The 16,765-nt window shown below is 40.9% G+C and overlaps 1 protein-coding gene across 4 annotated transcripts in view; it reads left to right on the top strand.

Annotated features, from left to right (window-relative positions):
* The window catches only part of LOC308094129 (butyrophilin-like protein 2), a 72,653-nt gene that overhangs the window by 32,564 nt on the left and 23,324 nt on the right, over window positions 1-16,765 (top strand). For all 4 annotated transcript variants that reach the window (XM_080440601.1, XM_080440600.1, XM_080440599.1 and 1 more), the window contains exon 3: window positions 177-515. In XM_080440601.1, coding sequence (XP_080296727.1) covers window positions 177-515 — 339 coding nt within the window. The remainder of the gene's footprint in view (window positions 1-176; window positions 516-16,765) is intronic.

The raw sequence follows: 16,765 nt of genomic DNA, 5'->3' as shown, positions 1-16,765 counted from the left end.
GACTGACTGACTGAGGTTTCCTTATTATATTGTAGGATAAAATGGTATGTAATTAATTAATTACAGTAAGTAATTAGCATACATCTATCTACATGAGTATTAATATTGAAAGTTTAATAATTAAAGATTAATATTGCCACACTAAAGGCATTTTTTGTTTTTGTTTTTGTTTTAAGGTCAACCTCAGGTGATCGGGTCCTCTCAAGCCGTGCTGGCCAAAGTGGGAGATGAGGCGATCCTTCCATGTCACATTGAACCACCAGTCAACATGGAGAAACGTCTAGTGGAGTGGTTGAGACCTGACCTGAAGCCACAGTTTGTTCTCATCCTCCGAAATGGACTTTACCTTCCAGAACAGAACCCGTTGTACAAAGAGAGGACGTCCCTGTTTCACCAGAAGTTGTCTCATGGTAACATCTCACTGAAGCTGTCCAGGGTGAAGCTCTCAGACGAGGGGACCTACCAGTGTAATGTTCCAGACCTGAAACGCAGCAGTAAGATCCAGCTCCTTGTTGGTAAGATTTTGTGGTCAATAATATGAATGGGAAAACAACAAGGCAGGAAAGAGCAGGACAAAATAAACCTTTTTACAGGGCCAGGCTCTGGCACAGAGCAAGGCTTTGCAGTTCTGGCTTAACCGTGCTGTCGCTTTTTACGAAACTCTGCCATCATCATTATTCTATTATTATATTAGTCATTATTCAAAGGGTGGCGCTATAGCACTCAATTGAAAATGACAACTTTGAACAGGTACAACTCATGCCCTGTTCGACCTACAGACATGAAGCAGTACACACATGCGTCTCCTGATGCCTAACAACTTTCGTGGTCTGACTTTTGACGTCTGACCTTAAGATCTCCCACCATTTTGAATTATATGAAAAACAGTTAAATCCTCCTGGGATTTTTTAGTAATCTGCACAAAACTTTTTACACATGAACTTTGGACCTATGCCGACAAAAACTAAGCTTTTATGAGCCAATGGATATTGCAGTTTTATGACAATTATTCATCTGGCCCTAACACATACATGCAGACTCACATTTGTTTGAAACGTTGCAGTAATGTAGAGGGTCATTCCAAATATCACTGAAACCAATCTTACTCCAATTGGCCAAAGGGGGGCGCTATAGAATTGTTTTGAATATGCAAACTTTAAAAAGGCATAAGTCATGCTTCGTTTGGCCGACAGCCATGAAACTTGCTTACACTTGTGCCTTGACTCAAGAGGAACACATCTATCACTTTGACCAGTAAGCTCCGCCCTTAGATTGTCCCAATTTTGAGCAGTTTGAAAAACACTTAAACTTAGGATTTTTGAGCTAGCGAAACAGAGGCTTGGTTCATAACGGACGAAAATACGTTTCAACAGACACAATCAGGGCAGCTGTATCTATAGCTCAATGAGAAGAGAGTCAGCCTTTTGAGTCCGGAGGTCACTGGTTCGATTCCTGTCCCTGACGATGTGTCGAGTTGATCATGATTTAGCATTCTTAGGTTTACACATAGTGTTTCTTGAGGTTAGGGGTAGGCATAGTTTTACTGCGGTTAGGGTTAGTGAGGGTTTAAAATGCTCATTTGTTAATTGCATGGTCTTTCTCTCAAGTTCAGTCTTCTATGTTTCTATGGCTTATTGTGCATACTACTTATAGTTTCTTCTTTATTTTTTCTCTCTGCAATCCCAGCAGCTTTAATTTTCTATTGGTTTCTGGAGCGTACTCAAGTTCCCTCAGCCCTATGCTCCCTCAGATGAGTACAAATGAGCTGATGTTTTTGCTCCTGTTTGTTTGATCATTAACACAATACCCGCCAAGATATTAAACAGGTTTTGATATTTAGTCGACTAAGACTAGACTAAGACTAAACAATTTCAAAAGACTAAAATAGGACTAAAACTAAATGGTGTTATTCAAAAGACTAAGATTAAGACTAAATCAGAATTTGCTGTCAAAATTAACACTGGTTTCAGCTAAGCTATGTGTGCTAATAACACAACCTGGATTCGAACATTGCACGTGTCAGTCTGCATGCTAGTGCTATGGAGATGATATCTAAAGCGCCCTCCCGCTCATAACACAGTCCTTTATAAGTTTGCAGGCAGCGTCTGTGTGTCCTGGCGTTCTCTGGCGGTGTGGGTGTAAAGGTCAAGTGTAGGCAGCAGATAGAGATCCCATAGCCTGCAGGGCTGTAACCATGACAACAGATCCCATAGCCCAAACTCTAAATCTTCGGTGTTTACACAAAAACGTTAATAAACAGCTTACATTTGGGGAAAGTGAAAAACGGGCCACGTCACTATCTGCATATGCTAATGGTCAATGCCTGTGTGCAAGTTCAGATCAATTGCTCACACACTGCTGTGTGTTATTAAAAGTGTTGCAAGTGTGGGCCTACTCTGTGTGGAGTTTGCATGTTCTCCCCGTGTCTCCTAGGGTAGTTAATACCCTCACAAAAACATGTAGTAATCCAGGTCGCTATACCGCCTCCCCCATGACAGCCGGGGCACCTGATGGTTGGAATAACGTGTTCCTTCCACACGCTACGTCCTACCGGGGAAACTCTCCCCTGTCAGGTGACAAGAAGGCCAGTTGGCTCTCATGTAGTGAAGGAAGCATGAGCTCGGCCCTGGCCTCCCTGGCTGTGGGGGACTGGTTTAGCGCTGGTGTAGCGCCCAGGATCACTTAGGAAATTGGCACCGGGTTACAAAAATGGGTTACAAAAGTCGCGGGATAAAAATGTATTAAAAAAAATAAATAAAAGTGTTGCATAGCAAGTGCTGACAGTGCCATGTCTTTATTCAGACAGCCCATTATTCCGACGTCCCGTAACCCCCAGGTTACACTGCATGCTACACATGTTACACTGCAGTTATAATTACATTATTTAGTTACATTATAAAGCACATTTGAATGGCCGGACCGACAAAACAACACTTAATATGCAGTCCATTTATCATACAATAATAATCATAAAAACAACATGAATGTATTCTTTTTTTTCAGTGGAAAATATTCATACATTTGCTTCTAGTCTGCAGTTTTGGTGGTTTTACAACAATACATCTGAATATTTGCAACACATTGTCTGCATTATTGATACTGTACCAGCCATGCTTCCTTCTAGCCTGGCATGGCCAGACTAATATCACTGCGTAGATATTATTCTGGAATCTCTGTGTGGAACCTGCATTTCCAGGGTGCAAATAAAAAAAAATGCCTCTGGTGATAAACCCCGCCCCATATTTGCATACTGGGCCCTGATTGGTCCCTCACAACTTCGGAGGGAGAGAAATCCAATCTCTATTGAGAGAGGCCAGACCTAATCTGCCGAGGGCATTTTTTTTTGCAATGGCAGATTTGTCTGGAACCAGGCTAGCTTCCTTCTACGTATCTTCTTGTTTCTGCATAGTGGATACGCGCATATGCATGCGCGCGCACACACACACACACACGTTAAATAAACAAAATATATGCTCATCATGTTGTTTAACTATAACTTTATTGTCATTCTATTAATCTACACTCGTCGTTTTGTTTAAATATCTCACAAGTTAAACTAAATTATATTGAAAAGTTGCTAGGGGTAATCTGTGGCCTAAAGAGTTGAAGTGTAATGCTTTGAACTTTTAAGTAAGAGTCTGTTTACTGGCAAGAGTAGCTGTGGTAGCAGCAGTGTCAGCGAAGACTAAACCATGAGAACAAGGAAGTTGCTGGTAACTTACTAGCTGAAAAGAGGAACTCTCTGGGGATGCTGTAGAAAACAGGAAACCACAGGCAGGGAGGGAGCCACCCAAGCAAGTGCATGTGACAGATACATGCAAGTTAAAAGACACACACACACACACGCGCGCGCTATTCCTCCCTGGGAGGAATATCAAAAAATACATGTTTCGCAAAAATTGGCCTCCTGGTGGCGCTACAATAGGGCAATGTTGAAAGGGTGGCATTTGTTCCTCAACGTAGAGTGAAGGTGTGTGCAAAGTTTCACTGCAATCGGAGGCTGCGTTCATGATTTGCGGCATTTTGTTCAAAACGAGCCACTCCTGCAAACTTTAGATGTCATTCTTAGCCAATCAGGATGGAAGTTACGTTAAAACAGTTGACAATGTTTACAACTTGATGAGAGGACATGTGGACATATCCTTATAGAAACCAGAGAGAGAGAGAGGAAAAAATACCACGATAGTTAATTGACGAGTGGTTAGGTGTGTTCTCTCCTCTCCAAGTTTGATGCAGTGGCGTTCCCAGGAATTACATTTAGGGCAGGCGAGAAATCTTGGGGGGAAATCTTAGGGGAAACAACACTACACTGACTGCAAAACTGAAAAACGTTAATAAAAACAATATGCAAGTATAATCACTGTATGTATTTTTATTCTCAAAAAAGCAGCATTACAGAAAAGGCGAACATGATGTCCTGCACAAATTATTGACTCATTTCAACATTGCGATTACAACAGCAACAATAACAGCAAAATCAAATACTGTTCAAGCATGTAGTGATGTCTCAAAACATGAGACTGCACTGCACTTGAAAATATCTATATCTGAATCGTAGTTCAGACCTTCAGTTAAATCTCTCTCAAACGCTAGGAGACACAGACTACTTAGGCGAGAGGTGCTCTCAGAGCCCCTTTTATGCCAGGTGAGTACAGGTGAAGCTCACAACTGAGCTGGACACGTGATCTTGACACGTGAGCTTGTAGATCGACTATACACTAATACGTTAAATGTATATTTATGGATTTTCTGTGTTTTTGTTTGTTTGATTTAAAAAAAGATTTAAAAAAATAGATTTTTGAAAATCTTTTTAAATTATAATAGTAAAAACAATGGGCCTCATTCAGCAACGGTACTTAAGAGGAAATTTCTTCTTAAACCCACTTAAGAAGTTTTTAAGAAGATTTAGGTATTCTCCAACGTTTTCTTAGCTGTGATCTGTTCTTAGGTAAGAACAGAATCTACGCACACTTTCTTAAGAGGATTTTTTTTCTTAGACCCATTTAAGAGGTTTTTAAGAAGATTTTGGTATACTCCAATGTTTTCTTAGCTGTGATCTGTTCTCAGGTAAGAACAGAATCTACACACACTGATGAGCACTCTTAGGCTGGCCTTTGAGTTCTTAAGTGTGACATATTTGTGCAAAAATAATTAATTCTCGAAGTTTCTTCAATTCTACAGTTGTATAATATAGGATTTAAATTACAATAATATTTTTATCATATCTTTAGAGCAGTGGTTCTCAAAGTGTGGTCTGGGGACCCCCAGGGGTCCTTCAGGGAGTTTCAGGGGGTCCACAGCAAACGAAGAACAGTTTAATCACTTTAACCCTATTTTATACTTTGTTTGAAAATAGCCGATCTACAAGCTCACAACACGTCCCATTACTGGCCATTTTGAGCTTGTAGATCGGCTATTTTCGAGACATTTTGATAAATCTTGAAACATTTTCCCTGGCAGAAAATATTTTCAGGTGGGGGTCTGCAGCCAAATGCATGTCAATTTGGGGGTCCTTGACATGAAAATATTTGAGACGGGTCTGAAATTACAATCTAACCCAAACGGACCCGGTTGAGTTGAAGCCCAAGCCCCATACCTACCCCATAACCCCCCACCCACCCCACCTCATGACCCCCCATACCCCCACCCCCATATCCCCGACATTCGTCACACCCCCATTTTCCAGTCCCCTTCCTACCTGAAAGCCCCCCTATACCCACCCGTCATACCCATCCCCCCCACATAGCCCCCTACACCCCTCCTTGCACCACCATATCACCCACCACACCCCTATTTCCACCCCATTACATACCAAGCAGCTGCTACCTTAAAGACCCTCCATATCCACCCACCAGCTTTCAGTAATAAAATGTTTTATATCCACTACTAACGCTACTCCTGAACATGAAATATGGATAACATTTTTAACAGCTAATTTCAGCAAATGTACATTGATGTCTAGTGGTGATATGTTGATTAATGTGAGAGAAATAATAAAATACATTCATTAATTAAATAAAATAATTTGCTGTTCACTTCAGAAGTACCTCCACATAACTATTTATTAATTTATTTTTATGTTTGGAGTCTGGTGTTCCACCATAGTTTAGGTATTCTTTACTTCATTCTCTAAATTTTATTTCTGTGTGTGATTTCCTGTGATTTCTGTGTGCAGCAATCACACACAGGTGTGACTGCAGGCAGAGCCATGCAGTCATGCCTTATATGGGGATTGGTGGGGCGGCTCCATATGGTAATTAGGATGAACTGGCACACCCCTTCAAGTTACGAGGATTGGGATTCATCATCATCAAGAACATAGTTACGAACAATTCTGCCTTTTAAGAACGTTTCATGAATCTGACTCAACTTCTCTTAGGAATTCACTTAGGAAGAAATGTAAGAGGAAACATTAGGAACTTATTGCTGCATGAGGCCCAATATTCAGAAACAATGGGGAACCAGTAGGGAGCCGCCCCACCAATCCCCATATAAGGCATGACTGCATGGCTCTGCCTGCAGTCACACCTGTGTGTGATTGCTGCACACAGAAATCACAGGAAATCACACACACAAATAAAATTGAGAGAATGAAGTAAAGAATACCTAAACTATAAGTCTACAGATGGTGGAACACCAGACTCCAAACATGAAAATAAATAAATTAATAGATCTGTGGAGGTACTTCTGAAGTGAACAGCAAATTATTTTATTTAATTAATTAATGTATTTTATCATTTCTCTCACATTAATCAACATATCACCACTAGACATCAATGTACATTTGCTGAAATTAGCTGTTCAAAATGTTATCCATATTTCATGTTCAGGAGTAGCGTGGCTATAAAACATTTTATTACTGAAAGCTGGTGGGTGGATATGGAGGGTAGCAGCTGCTTGGTATGTAATGGGGTTGAAATAGGGGTGTGGTGGGTGATATGGTGCAAGGAGGGGTGTAGGGGGCTATGTGGGGGGTATGGGGATGGGTATGACGGGTGGGTAGGCTATAGGGGGGCTTTCAGGTAGGAAGGGGACTGGAAAATGGGGGTGTGGCGAATGTCGGGGATATGGGGGTGGGGGTATGGGGGGTGATGAGGGTGGGTTGGGTGGGGGGTTATGGGGTAGGTATGGGGCTTGGGCTTCAACTCAACCGGGTCCGTTTGGGTTAGATTGTAATTTCAGACCCGTCTCAAACATTTTCATGTCAAGGACCCCCAAATTGACATGCATTTGGCTGCAGACCCCCACCTGAAAATATTTTCTGCCAGGGAAAATGTTTCAAGATTTATCAAAATGTCTCGAAAATAGCCGATCTACAAGCTCAAAATGGCCAGTAATGGGACGTGTTGTGAGCTTGTAGATCGGCTATTTTCAAACAAAGGATAAAATAGGGTTAAAGTGATTAAACTGTTCTTCGTTTGCTGTGGACCCCCTGAAACTCCCTGAAGGACCCCTGGGGGTCCCCAGACCACACTTTGAGAACCACTGCTCTAAAGATATGATAAGAAATATTATTGTAATTTAAATCCTATATTATACAACTGTAGAATTGAAGAAACTTCGAGAATTAATTATTTTTGCACAAATATGTCACACTTAAGAACTCAAAGGCCAGCCTAAGAGTGCTCATCAGTGTGTGTAGATTCTGTTCTTACCTGAGAACAGATCACAGCTAAGAAAACATTGGAGTATACCAAAATCTTCTTAAAAACCTCTTAAATGGGTCTAAGAAAAAAAATCCTCTTAAGAAAGTGTGCGTAGATTCTGTTCTTACCTAAGAACATATCACAGCTAAGAAAACATTGGAGTATACCAAAATCTTCTTAAAAACTTCTTAAGTGGGTTTAAGAAGAAATTTCCTCTTAAGTACCGTTGCTGAATGAGGCCCATTGGCCCCGATTCATCAAGCGATTTACGACCATATTTTGTACGTACCGGCATTTAAGACAAATCCTACACCTGCAGTCAGATTCATTAATGTTTTTTGGTCTGTGTTTTGTGCGTCAGGTGCGCACGTTCTCAGGTCAGCCCTGAGGCTGTCTTACCAGGGCTGAAATGTGCGTATATCTTTAGAATGCTTTATTATTCATGCCAAAATCAATTACAACAGTGGCAAACCTCAAATAAAATATATATGTGCCCAACATTTGTCAACACATATATATATAAAATAAAAAATAAATGTCAAACAGTGTATTGCTTGTAGCCTATGCATAATATAGACAAAGTGTCACGTAATAATGAAAATAGGCTGTCATGCCTTAATGAAACTGCGGAGGGACTGACGGACCTCCAGTGTATTAATTTGTAGGCTACTCTACTGTATATTGATCACATGAACACCACACACAACAGCCTAATAAATCTTACCATCTGATGAGGAAACTATAGTGGATGAAAGCTGTGTCCAGAAGATCCATTCCCCATTCCGACGTAGCTAGGACAGTGATATATTAATCAAAAATCAACTAATTTAATCAATAAGTAATCAATAAGCTCTGGTCCATAATCGGATAGAAGCGTTCCACTTGTATGCTGGATTTCATCATCTTTTTATCTCGGTAAAGGTGCGCAATGTTCATTAGAAAAGGCTTATATAATATCCTTTCCACGTTTTATTAGCCTTTTATTTGGTAATGGGGTTAAACCTTCTCATTACACATGAGAGCATTTATTACGTGATCCTCTTCCAGACAGAACAGTAAGTTGTCAAGGCGATGCGACGCCGCATCTGTTATCTTCAGAGGTGGACAAAGTACTCAACCCCAGTACTTGAGTAAGAGTACAGATACTCCTGGTCAAATTTACTCCACTACAAGTAAAAGTAGCTCAGTCAAAATGTTACTCAAGTAAGAGTAAGAAAGTAATTGCTTTTAAATATACTTAAGTATTCAAAAGTACATGCTTTTAAAAATACTCAAAGTACAAGTAAAAGTAAAAGTCCTTTGAAGTCCTCGACTACCTCAAGCACTGTCCCGTCGGCAGTGGCAATGATGTCCTCTGTGTTAAATACCGATACTTTAGTTTTCTTGTTATAAAGCTTGAGGCAGATATTCCTGAACTCCATTTCTACTGCCAGTAGTAGTTCCCTTACATTCTCTGCTGTGTCTGAGACTCAGGTATCATCTGATAGTCAGTCATCATGATGGGAGTTACTAGCTTATCAATCAATCAAACTGTATTTATAGAGCACATTTTCACACAACCTTAGTTGACCAAAGTGCTGCACAGGTAAAAGAAGAGCAATACATCAAATCAAAGAACAAAAACACAAAAACTAAAACATGTATAACAACACATAACATGCATGCATATAGGAGACACAGACATAGAGCGAGATTGTTCATTTACATGCACACAGTATGTACACAGAAGGTAGAAAACATTAGATAGGAGTTAAAATAGGAATATTTAGGAGTGGATATTGTTAAAAGCCAGAGAGAAGGTGAGTTTGTTGTAAGGACTTAAAAATCTCGATGGACTTAGCAGATCTGATGTGGGCCACCACAAAAGCGCGGTCAGCTTAGTCTTCCTCGGGACCAGTGTGAACCCCAGTGCCTCAAAAGAGAATTATTTTCTCATGAGGAAATAACAGGAGTCACACATGAGTGACACATCGCTGACAAAGCTGCACTCAGATCACATTAATTATATTCCAGTTCTTAATGTACTTTGGTGGTAAAGACAATATATTTGGTACAAATTCTCAGATCCAGGGCCATCAACTGTGACCTTTTTGTCAAGATACAATAATATTCAGCTTCAACGATTAGGACATGGAGCTAACTTTAAACTGCGGCCATCTGTCCTATAAAATAAATAAATAATAATAAATGCATAGAGTAACTGTCATGAAGGGCGTTTTGATTACCGTGATTACACATATTTTTTCATCAGATTATAAGTAACATCTGGTGATTACCTTACATGCTCATTCTGCATGCATACAGGTGACATAGAAAACAGAACATTCTCTCTGTTCAGTGTATGTTTGTGCAGAGACCTGCAGACATTAGCGCCAATCCTGTGGGTGCCGGGGAGAAAGCCGAGCACCCACAGGAAATGTGTCGGTCGGATGACGATTGTGTGATGCTTTGTAACGTGCACAGGATGCATGATGTACCCGCTCTGATACCGTGTGTTATTGTGAACAGATTTCTGTCATTCAAACTCTCTCCCTGTAATCTGCAAAGTCCTTATACCAGTTATGGTTTCATCATCAGCCAGTAATCAAATTGTATGACTTGAAATGTAGTAAAAAAAGAAGGTCCTTTTGCACACCTACTGGGACAGGTGCGTAGGAGCAGGCAGCCAGTGCATGAGACAGGAAAGAATGATGATCGTGCACACTGTCTTCACTTACAGCAAAAAATTATTTTATTACGAGTACAATGTTTCCAACTGACATTCATCAGGTATTTCTGATTAAGGGGTAAAAACTTGGTTGATGTGTGTGTGACTTGTTGTTGAGTACCCTACCCACCCAACATAAATCAGCATCCATGCCTGCAGAGATGGTGGTTGCAGAGAGGCAGGTGTTGTTTGCAAGGCATGTGGTTCTTTGTGACCACATCCTCTGCTCTCATGAGAGCAGAGGATGTTTCATACCTACCCACACGCACGAGAGCAGAGGATGTTTCATATCTACCCACATGCACAACCGTTAACTTCACCTTGTCAAAACAAGATGGCGCCGACATGCACAGCGGTGAACTTCACCCTGTCAAAACAAGATGGCAGACAGACAAGTGGACTTGCTTGGTCTCCACACAAACAACCTTTCATTTCTTATACTGACACATCAGGTCACAATTCATGTCAGATCCTGTGTCTTGGTGAGACATGACCTTTGACACAATCTAAATGGCTCAATAGAAGAGCAGGGAGACAAAATATAACCGCCCCAATTGGATAAGTTATATTGTATTAACACACTCTACCATACAGATTCGACAAAATTACATTTCATTCATTAAAAAATATTGCCTCTTTAAGTAGATCTCATAACTCTTGTTTCAGAGAAGTAGGCTAACTCTCTGAAACCACCTGCACCGCATGCACTGATGTGCTTGTAGAACCACTACCTGCAGAAACACCTATAAAAATGAAAATAGAAATGACTGAGGAACCAGAACTAAATACTTTTACTCCTATACAACCATACAAGATGTAACAAAGACGCGAGTGTGGAAGTGTGGAAAGTGTGGAAAAAAGAAACAGCCAACCTAAAAGTACTCAGTACTTTACAGCCTTCTTAGAAATGTACTCGAGTAAAAGTAAAAAAATTGTCTCGGAAATGTACTCAAGTAAGAGTAATAAGTATCAAAACAATCTAATACTCAAGTAAAGTACAGATCCTCAGAATCTGTACTTAAGTACAGTACTCAAGTACATTTACTCCGTTACTGTCCACCACTGGTTATCTTTAGACGAGGCGGAGTTGAACTTCAAACTTGCATCAGCGTTGCCAGATGTTGTGAGAGAAATAAGCAACCAGGTCTAGGAAAACAAGCCCAAAAGAAGCAACTGGCACTTTTTTGTTGTACATAGTGTTATTTTTTTTTTGCTGTTTTTTTTTTTGTAATGATATTCGAACTGTGGTGCCACTATATATGTCTATGAATTGAATACCAAGGCCCTCATTGGAAACAAAGTCCGCAAGGACTTTTATGAACGGACCTGTTAGACAAAGTATTTTAAATGTAACTGTGCTGTTTTACATTTTTTGTCTAATAAAATATTCTAACAACACAAATATGCCTCCAGCTGGCACAAAACATTTTCAGATGGGGCTTATAGGGATAAATTAGGCTACATATTAACTTGGGGGTCCATGACATAAAAATATTTGAGAACCACCGGTTAAAACAATTGAACAATTGTGAAGCAAGCCCAAATAACCAACTACACTTTAGAAACAAGCCCAAAAAACCGCACCCCACAGCTACCAATATTTACAAGCAACTTTACAGAAAAATAAGTCAAAATTCGCTTATAATAAGCGGACATGGCAACACTGTTTAGCACGGTTCAGCGCGGTGACGTTGAAGTTGGATGCTGTTGGAAGCAGCCTTCCCGAGTAATCATGTCCTACACCTGGTCATACGCACGTCTCAGGTCACGTTTACACGGCAACGATCAGAACAGAAAACGACAAAGTGCTGTTGCGTTGTCACTTCTTATTATGCATTTACATGAGGACGCTCCAGTGATTTAAAACGGTGTAGTGTGCATGCCAGGTGGCTAGGTGGCGGTGACGTGTCTTCTTCCTTCTTCCTATGTTTGTTTGGTTGCCATGTCCACTTATTATAAGCGACTTTGGGCTTGTTTCTAAAGTGTAGTTGCTTATTTGGACTTGTTTCCTAATTTTGTTTAAACCAGTGGTTCTTAAACATCTTCATGTCAAATGATGTATTTGTCCACAAACCCCCAACACCCCCCCCCCTCCCCCCTCCTGAAAATATTTTGAGTCAGGGTCAGGGACCCCCATACAAGATTTGTGTTGTTAAAATTGTTAAAATGTTAAAATGTTCCAGAATGACCTCTTTTTATTTTCTCAAGATAATTTTTTCTTTTTGAAAATAGCAGATCTACAAGCTCACAACGTGTCGCATCGCATGAGAATTGCACGTCAGTTTGTGAGTACCAAAAATACGACCTCCTTTAAGAACTTTATTTACCCCATATTTACGACCAGCATAATGAATCGGGGCCCAATGGCCCTAATTCACTAAGAGGGTCGTAAATATGGGGTAAATCAAGTTTGTAAAGGAGGTCGTATTTTCGGTACAAACTGACGTGCAATTCCCAAAGGGGTTCGTATATCCCTGAGACGTGCGTATGACCAGGTGTAGGACATGATTAATCTGGAAGTCTGCATCCAACAGCATCCAACTTCAATTTACTCAACAGTGTTGCCATGTCCGCTTATTATAAGCGAATTTGGGCTTATTTTTCTGTAAAGTTGCTTGTAAATATTGGTAGCTGTGGGGTGCGTTTTTTTGGGCTTGTTTCTAAAGTGTAGTTGATTATTTGGGCTTGCTTCACAATTGTTCAATTATTTTAACCGGTGGTACTGTCACGGTCCGCTCCTCGGGCCGTGGACTTTGACTTTATTATTTAGACCTTGAATGTAGGGGTGTTCGATATTGAAAAATATACTATCACGATATTTTCCAAGAAATATCACGATAGACGATATATATCACCATAATTGTTTTATGTTCGTTTTTATGATTATTATTATTTTATGATTATTAATAACATATATGATGATAATTATATTATATGATTATAACATTTTGTATAAGATATGATCATGGGGCACGTATAATCATTATATTATATTATATAATTAATCATCATATCTTATTAATTAATGTGTTCACAGACAGACAGGCTACATACAGATAGATAGATAGATATAGATATAATATTCGTTTTTATGCTGCTGATAGATAGATAGATATAATATTCGTTTTTATGCTAATGATAGATAGATATAGATATAATATTAGTTTTTATGCTGCTGATAGATAGATATAGATATAATATTTGTGTGTATGTTGCTGATATAGATAGATATATAGATATAATAATAGTTTTTATGCTGCTGATAGATAGATAGATAGATAGATAGATAGATAGATAGATAGATAGATAGATTGATGTAGATATAATATTCGTTTTTTATGCTGCTGATAGATATAATATTTGTTTTTATGCTGCTGATAGATAGATAATCTATTCCTTTTTATCCAGCTGTTGCATCATGTGACATTCAGTGTAGGCTGCTTGATGGTGAGTTAGTAGTGTAACAGACTGCTTCAGACAGAACATCTGACAGTCAGTGGTGAAATGTAACTAAGTACATGTACTTAAGTACAAATTTGAGGAGTTTTCACTTTACTGGATTATCTTAAATTTTCAGTACTTTTATTTCTACTCCACTACATCTCAGAGGCAAATATTGTTCTTTTACTCCACTACAATGTAGTTACTTTGTAGATTTGTATTATTACAAAACACGCATTAACCACTTTATCCCTATATACTTCGGCTATTTGAAAATAGCCGATCTACAAGCTCACAACGCGTCGCTTTGCGACCCGTTGTGAGCTTGTGAGTATTTCTGCATTGCAGTACTGATACTTTTACTGTTAGAGCCATTTGATGTCTGTCTTTTCCTTTCTATGACGTCACTGCGTCTGCGGGGCGCGGTCAAGTTCAAGGTGTGTCTGGATACTTAGGCCAGTCTGCAATCAAGCGCAGGCGGTTGCTTGTGGCAGAGGCACACAGTTTTAGACTGTGTTTGAGAGAACGGTTGGGCTATCATTCCCGTGCATTTAAGTTTACGTTTTATTTTATGTTTTGTATGCTGACAGTGACGGTGAATAAACCTTTTTTGAACTAAGTGGACAGTTTGGAATGAAGTTCTTGAGCACACGTCGAAACTTCTTTTTAGCCTGGCAACCATGTAGTGCCTTATAAGTATAGGACTTATTGACACTACATTTAGGTCTAAAACTGCCTCAGTTCAGAGTGATTTGCTTATTGGGAGCAAATCCCATCAGCGACGCTCGTTTGGAACGCGCACGGACAGGCCGTGTGTGTTTGTTGTGGAGTGGACGGAGGCGACGGAGCCACGGCGGAGACGGGGACCCACGGCGGACGATCAGCGGGCGGTCAGCTGCGTGGTGCGGTTCTGTGAGCGATCGCCACCCGGAGCTACAGGAGCGAACCGGGGACATCCACACAGACGACACCGCACGCCAGCAGCAGCCAGCCCAGCGGAGAGCGCGACTGGACCGGACCGCACGTCGGGTGCACACCATCTCCGACCTACACCAGCATCTCGTACACTGACGGACGTCAGTGTGTTGGTTAGTAGTACGATTAGCGGTGCAGCGCCGATAAAACAATGGCCATTGTAAAAATGTGTGCACACTAAACAAACCCAATGCATTGGTAACAAGCGCCTTAAAAAGACTTTGCGCGTTAAGGCGTATTGTTTGGACAAGACTGTATTGCGGGTGGAGCACGGAGCATTGACTTTATTTATTTATTTATTATGGAGAAAGGGGAGGCGCAAACTTGCGCTGATGAAGAGGTTGAACTTGAGGTTGGTGGGGATGGCGCGTTGGGGAAACGCATGGTAAAAATGACGCCCAAAGCGTTGTTGGACAAAATTGATGGTTTGGAGAAGGAGCGAAAGGCTAAACTGAATAAACTTTTAAAAATTAAGGAAGACATCATTGCCTTGTTTAAAGGGCCAAATGCAAATGAGGCAAATGATGCATTTCGCACATTTATGGGTTTATATGGTGAAGCCAAAAAGGTTCAGGGTACTTTAATGGGTTTGCTGCCTGAGGATGAAGCAAAGAAACACCAAACATGGTATGATGCAAAAATGTTGAATTTTGATGGGTTTATCGAGGCAGTGAATGAAGGCAGATTCACACGCAAGGTACAAGGTTCCCCTGATGATGATGATGAAGGTGATTTTGATGATGATGATGATGATGATGAAGGTGATTTTGATGATGATGATGGTGATGATGTTGACAATGATGAGGTTGATAATGAGGGTTTTGTTGCCGCCGGCAAAGGTGAAAATGTTGATGAGGTTACTATTGAGCCCCATGACAGCATTTCAAATGTTCCGTCCGTTGTTACATCCAAAGTTCATTCAAAACACCATAAATCCACCACTTCAAGGTTGAGCAAAAGATCATCCACCTCATCTGCACGCATAAAGGCAGAGGCGGAAAGGGCCGCACTAGTGGTTCGTGCTGCTGCACTAAAGGAGGTGCATGCAGTGGAGGAACAGGCTGAGGCTCTGAGGAGAACACAGGATGAAGAGACTGAGGCTCTTAGGAGGAGAAAGGAGCAGCTGGAGCTGAACGCTCAAATAGCAGCCTCTGATGCTAAAATAACAGTCTTCCAGGAAGCCAGTAGCAGTGTTACTGGCAGGAAATCTGATGGCATGGAGTCCTATTTTAGGAAAGGTGCTAAACCTAAAACCGTGCCTACTCTTGGTGTACAGGAGTCCTCACAACAGCTTCAGCCACCGCTAACGTCTGTTACATCCGAGCATCACAAAGACAAGGATGCAGCTCATAAGGAGCGTTGCAACACTCGACAAAATAAACCACCATTTCGCACATCTACTTGGGGGCCTGTGGAAAGGCAAACAAGGCAAAAATTACCCCGTGCAGCTCTATCATCATCTCCAAACTACAACCAACCATCAGGAGATCTCTTTCAAAGACAAAATGAAATGATGGGTCTCCTTGTGCAAGCACAAGCCTCTCACTTCCTACCACGCAGGCAAATCCCAGAGTTTGATGGGGATCCCTTAAAGTTTCGTTCATTCATAAAGGCCTTTGAGCATTGTGTCGAGGCTAAAACCAGTGACCGGGGTGACTGTTTGTACTACCTTGAGCAGTTTACTAGGGGACAGCCAAGGGACCTGGTACGCAGTTGCCTTCATGTGGCCCCTGCGAGAGGTTACATTCTGGCTAAAGACCTACTGGAGGAGCACTTTGGAAATCCAATAAAAGTAACAGCAGCTTACATGGACAAAATCATGGCTTGGCCAAATGTCAAGGCAGAGGATGCGAAAGGTCTTCAAGCCTACGCACTGTACTTGCGTCAATGTTCTAATGCCATGGGGGAGCTACAGTATTTGGAGGAGCTAAACGTGCCGGCTAACATGAAAGCTCTCATACAGAAACTCCCATACAAGCTCAGGGAGCAGTGGAGA

This window comes from Gymnoscopelus braueri (assembly GCF_963280865.1).
Source record: "Gymnoscopelus braueri genome assembly, chromosome: 10".
Taxonomy (NCBI): Eukaryota; Metazoa; Chordata; class Actinopteri; order Myctophiformes; family Myctophidae; genus Gymnoscopelus; species Gymnoscopelus braueri.
The sequence above is the reverse complement of the archived record's forward strand: the minus strand, read 5'-3'. Positions and strand labels throughout refer to the sequence as shown.